This window comes from Magallana gigas, chromosome 1 (genome assembly GCF_963853765.1).
Source record: "Magallana gigas chromosome 1, xbMagGiga1.1, whole genome shotgun sequence".
Classification (NCBI taxonomy): Eukaryota; Metazoa; Mollusca; class Bivalvia; order Ostreida; family Ostreidae; genus Magallana; species Magallana gigas.
The window spans coordinates 63007560-63013543 of NC_088853.1; the positions used below are offsets into that span (position 1 = coordinate 63007560).

At 31.4% G+C, this 5984-nt stretch overlaps 1 protein-coding gene across 1 annotated transcript; it reads right to left on the minus strand.

The window, feature by feature from the left end:
• Positions 1-435: 435 nt before the first annotated feature.
• LOC117685623 (fucolectin-7-like) lies at positions 436-3887 on the minus strand. Its single transcript, XM_066087310.1, has 4 exons — positions 3789-3887; positions 2483-2659; positions 1186-1413; positions 436-650 (listed from the first exon to the last, which is right to left on the minus strand). The coding sequence occupies exons 3-4, from the start codon at positions 1358-1360 to the stop codon at positions 436-438; spliced, it is 390 nt and encodes a 129-aa protein (XP_065943382.1). The 5' UTR covers positions 1361-1413; positions 2483-2659; positions 3789-3887.
• Between the last annotated feature and the right edge of the window lie 2097 nt (positions 3888-5984).

Sequence of the window (5984 nt, forward strand, 5' to 3'; positions counted from 1 at the left end):
AATCTCTGAATAGGTCATTGTTGCTGTTGTTTACGGACAGCAGTGGGAGGGGCATGTTGTAAACTGCGCAACTGAAATATATCAAAGATGTAGCCTGTTTTTAAACAAAGGATCTTTTGTAGACTAACAAAAATAGATTGAATTGTATTTTTCGAAAATGATTAAATGTGAAATTACACTATTTAAAAAAACGAATAAAAACTGCACGTTTTATAAATCGACTCAACATTAATTACGAAAGAATAAAAGTCATATGCAATCTAACCAACAAGTGCATATATGTGGTCACAGCTGTATTAGGCAAAGTTTTACCAAAAGTTCTTAGTAATGTGATTTAGAAATGAATAAAATAATCAATTTTCCAGGATGCCTAAGTATACACATGTATCTATACATACGATAATGTTCCAGCTAAGTATTCATTTATTTTATTTATTAGATGGCGATGCCAAACACGTCCACTTCACAAAGAGTGAGAAACTCAGTTGTCTTTGAGATCTTTACAAATCTCCCCTCTGGTGATGTCGGACAATCAACGACGACCAGCTGTGACGCAGTACCGGGACCAGCAAAGAATCCACAGGGAGTGTTGACATCTGATTCTGTTAGACCAACAGTGACGGTAACATTTCTTAGCCGGTCTGACACATCTAAAACAAATATCAGATATTATAATGTTAATAAGATATTGTAAACTAGACACTTGTTGCTGTAGCAAAAAAAAAGGTCTTCCGTTCCTCATGTATTATTCGGTACCAAAAATGTATTTCTCTTTTGAAAGAAAATGGATACATGTACAATATATACTGTAATAATAATAAGAAAGAAAGAAAGAAAAAACCTAACAATCACTATAAGGTCTTCCGTTGGAAACGGAAAACCTTAATAAAACAGAACTTATTAATAGAACTGCATTTTTGAATGATCATAATAGATTTTGTATGCATGGTGCTTTTGTACATTAATCAGAATATGAAGTACTCCATAACGAAATATATTTGCGACTAAAGAATAGTTTGTGTAAAGTAAATTTTATTCGGGAAAATAAGAGAGTAACAAATCAGATATTTCGGTTAATTTCAATAATTAAGTGAACGTTATAGCTTGGAACATCAAAATTAAAATAACAGTATTGTTTTCTTTATTATATTTTGACTTTTCAGTGTCGTTATTTTGTACTCTTACCTAATTTCCACTTGTATATTCCTCTGTTGAGTATTCTGACAGATGTGATGGAATACACAGCCTGTAGATCCACCCTCCACCACGGATTTTCGTCTTGTTCTCCTGTGTGTGCACAATTGTCGTAAATGAAGTCTGTACCTCTTTTGCCATCTACTGCATACTGGGCATGGTACATCTCAAACGTTGACGACTGATTCGCCGGTTTATCAAATGCAAGTTCAAACAGAACTGTCAATGATATTACCGAACTGTTTAGTAATGCAATATAGCACAGAGACCAGATGTCTTTAGCTGTCAACGATATTTAAAATTGAAAACATGCAAAGTTATAGTGATAATGCAAATGAAAATGCAATAGTCATCGTGAAAAAACATCATTGATTAAGTAGCTTTTTTTAAAAACTAAACTTATCTCAATTAGTAGACGAATCAAATCAGATCATGAATAAGTACATTATTTTACAAGGTCGAATCTTTCAAAGTACCGTACATTTACCCTATATGCACTACTGATATACGATAGAAATTGTGTAGGATCCAATCCAGTTGATTTTAATATCTATGGTTTTAAAATCTATATATGAATAAAGTATTATTCTGATAACGGATTCCTTCGCTAAAAGCAGTAAGAATAATGTTTAAAAGTGTGCAGTTTATTTGGCGTACATTTCTATGATACAGATGTTTATCATCACGGATTGCAATTATTGAAAAAAAAAGGTTTGAAAAAAAATGTTCACAATGTAGTAATATGCTCAAGATTAAAAAAAAAAAGTAATCACAGAACACTGAAGAGTGTATTAAGTTTTTTTTGGGCATTAACATTCTTAATTTTTTTTGCATTTTGCAACTAATTGAATTCACGTAGATGAATAATATAAATAACACGGTATTTATTTAAGCAAACTGCTTAGAAAACTATTTTTTGTAGGAAGTCCAAGGTAAGTTTCTTTTTAGACTAGGCTTGAAGACCAAGTCTGACTAACTTTAGTTTTTAAACGGGCGTGAGATATATGTGAATAAATTTATGAGGAAGACAATATGGAGACATACATATTGATGAAAACAGTGTCATTTTGAATTTAACTCATGAATGAATGAAAAATTTATTGTTTGTGTTAGGGTATTTTGGTGAATGCTTTGTTGTATTTGATAACCTTAAGTTGGATTAAAAATTTCAGTTGACAATACTGGCGCTGTGACCATGGTGTAATACCTGTGTTATTGCAACAAAACAAAATATATCTTTCTTTTTTTTTTAGATGTGTTATTTAAAAAGTAAGCATTAACCATTTACCCTCTTTACAGACAATGTCGTATTTCCACTCTCCGTTTGACTGACAATTCAGCCGTCCTGAACCAGACTGGGAGTATCCGTCAGCACACGAGGCGTGTATCCTCCTGTGTATACCAATGGCGTCCTCACGTCGTGTTGTATTCAGGTCTATTCCTTTTAGATCGGGTATTCCACAATCTCATGAGTGAAGGTACATTTGAAACAATCATTGGTAAAATTTAAATTTTAAGAATTAAGTCAACATACTGTTTATTGTAGCTGCGTTATAAAAAGGGCACCGCTAAATGGAGCATCCCCTCGCGACATGACTTGTAATTGTACTAATCCTCTATTACTACAAAAAGTTTTTTTTAACTGTACTAAATTAAAAAAAAATCAAGTAATTAATTTGAACTGCCTACTTTCAAATTACTTTTACAGTAGTGAAGCGGAAGTAGTTATCGTCAAGTCGTACATAAAATGTATGTTTAAAAGTGTGTTATTTTAACGATATACTTCCAATTGCCTTGAAAACAGGGTTTATCCTTTTACCATGCCAAATAAGTGTACGAAGTTTGATATATATCCGTGCAAGGGTTTTCTTTTATTAAAGACCAGTACCGATCATACCTAACCTAACACCAGAGTAAACTCCAAGTAAACCTTAGGTTTACTTTATTGGGTTTACTTAAGGTTTACTTTTTGAAAATTTGGGTCCACTCGGGGTTTACTTTGGGTTTACTCGATTATTGCATTTGGAGACAACTATACGCACTGCAGTGTTAAGCAGACCTGTATTTTATCTTATCATCATACTGCCTGCAATTCCTGCCCCTTGTTTATTCCGACTACACATGTACCGTCTGTTTTTAGGGTATACTTCTGATCGGGGTTTACTCTCCGTGTCCACTCTGGGTTTACTTGGGGTTTACTCTGGGTCCACTCTAGTAAACCCAGAGTTTAGTTGGGATTTACTTTCTGTTAGGTTGGGTCTGATCGGTACTGTAGTTGATTTCAAGCTGACGAAGACAGACGTACATACACACACACACGCGCGCACAGCAGCGATGCTGATGGGCAACAAGTTGCGCTAGGGAGTAAAAAGAATAACAATGTCATCAGTTAGTCTTATGTAATGAATGATCTTTGACTTTGAATTTAAATATATTATAATCAATTATAGTAAACGAATTCAATATCTGCATCTTATTTAAGTACAGAATAAAACTAAAGGTACCTTCTCAATATTGGCATGTATGAAGTTTTATAGAAGTCATATAAATATTTGTTTATATGTTAAATCAAAACAATTGATGATCGATATTACCTGACAAAACACATTCAAAGACAGTATCCTCAGTATATCTCTTGTGTTTACATGTCTCGTTGAGTTGACAATTCGAGCTTGAACAAGCTCCAGCCAGATCCTATTAAAAATGATATTCATGTTCGTGATACACAGTTAGTTTACTAATAATAAAATACCGAAACGTATTCAAACCTGGTTTCTTATCTAAAGGAGCTAAATTCCCTGTTTGATTTTTTGTAAAATATGTATGTAAGATTGTTTTGTAGGTTAAAGAGTGCTAAGACTACATGAAAATAGTTAAACACGTGTCATTTTCTGTAGGATCGCCGATGTGAATATATCGCCTTATTTTTGAATTTTAACTGTACATAACACGACACAAACGGTTAAGATTTAGCAAAAATGTCCATCCCTTCATTTGTTTTGTCCGTTTTATCAAATTATAAAGACATGCTCTGTGTTAAATAAGAATATTTTAGAACTGTATCTCTTTTCTGTAGTTTTATTTGGGTTTAATTCAGTTAATGTAGTTGATTTGATTGAAAACGGTAGTACTTTTGATTTAATACGACGCCTTATCAATGTAGGAACATGCTACTCTAAAAGAAATGAAAAAGCCTGGAAGAAATATCTATGAACAAGTGTAAAACAGATTTTAAAAAAACCCTGCTATCTAAATGGTGATATAAGTATCATGACCTGTACGATATATTAATAATGTTCTAAAAAGCTTATTTAGATATTCCTTTCGATATATTTTGTCATATTTAGCTTATATTTCATAGAAGTTAAGAAAATAGTTAACTCCAATTTTGGCCTAAAATTAGTTTATTTCATGCTATATATCAAATTTTTGAGGTGTGACCACTACTTGTTTTACTTTTAAATGAGACATTAAGAGTATGTCTATCTGTATGCAAAGTTTTGAAAAGACGACATTATTATGATCGTTGTTATTCACGTTATAGTTTGATTACTCCAAAAGTTTTGTAACATGTGTTGTTGTGTTCATTATGTACTGGCCTTTAAAGCCACCAGTAAAGCAAGAATTTTTAAACTTTGACTTATGTTTTACATTATAGTCACAACATGTGTTCAGCTTCATACTGTAATAAAATCATAGCTAAATAGTAGTTCAAACTATGAATATTTGTTTGATTTCTTCAAAAAATCAATTTCTATGTCAAATTTTAGCAAAAATTTTAGGTAAATTATCATTTCTGTTTGGAGCCCAATATTTCCAAACAATGGCGCGTGACATGGGTCACAAATAAAATAAATGACCTTTCCCCATTTTTATATCTAAGTGGTTTTCGGATGAAAGACATTTCTATTATTTCAGGTGCCAACATCCTTAAACTGTTTTTCCTTAAGATTTTGGTTCTGAATACTGTTCGTTATCATAACATCTTATTTTTACTCATTAATAATTATAGAAATAATGAAATATGCTCATTTTATAAAATATTATAAAAGGATTTAAAAAAATGTTTTTTTCTTTTTAAGTAGACTTAGTATTAAGATAGACAGACAGACAGACATTCTTTATTTCCTCTATAAGTTAGAGATTAAATCCATCAAACAAGTGTTTGGTGCAATGTGAGGGTTTTTTTTTTTTGGCTATTAGTTAAAGCGTGTGTTACTTCAATGCATGAATGTTAACAAATATAACGTTGTAGTTTTATTTGCCATAATCAGCATGAATCGGTAATCGTTCATGTGGATAAACAGTTTACTTTAAAAAAGCGTAAACTATATCCATACCCTTGCTAAATGTTTCAATATGATTAAGAGAGAAAACATGTGTGCATTGATATACTTAAATCTTAAGGTTTTACATACCAAACTATATGTATAATTCTGTCAATTTTTTGGTTTACCAAACTTAGCACCCTTTTCAGCATTAAGTTAATTATGAAATTGATCAACTCCTATTTTTAATCTTTCAAAGTAATAGGTGATTTTAAAGAATTATTAAATCCATCTTCTTCTTTTTTTTTTATAGAAACGGTGTTTTGATGGGTCCAAAAGTTGTAACATGATGATCATGTGACAACTTTTGGACATATAAAAAAAACGTTTCTTTGTTTTTGCTGATTCCATTGAAAAAAATTTGATTGAACAAATTTATTTTATTTGAAAGATATATATCGACTTTGTTATCAAACATTTTAAGTTTTTTAACGTATAAAAGTGTAATATTTTCAATATAGA

Excerpts from the sequence above, each read along its gene's own strand:
- LOC117685623 (XM_066087310.1), bottom strand. The coding sequence starts at position 1,360 with ATGTACCATGCCCAGTATGCAGTAGATGGCAAAAGAGGTACAGACTTC. Across the intron at positions 651-1,185 it reads AATATACAAGTGGAAATTAG|ATGTGTCAGACCGGCTAAGA; the intron begins GTAAGAGTACAA and ends TATTTGTTTTAG.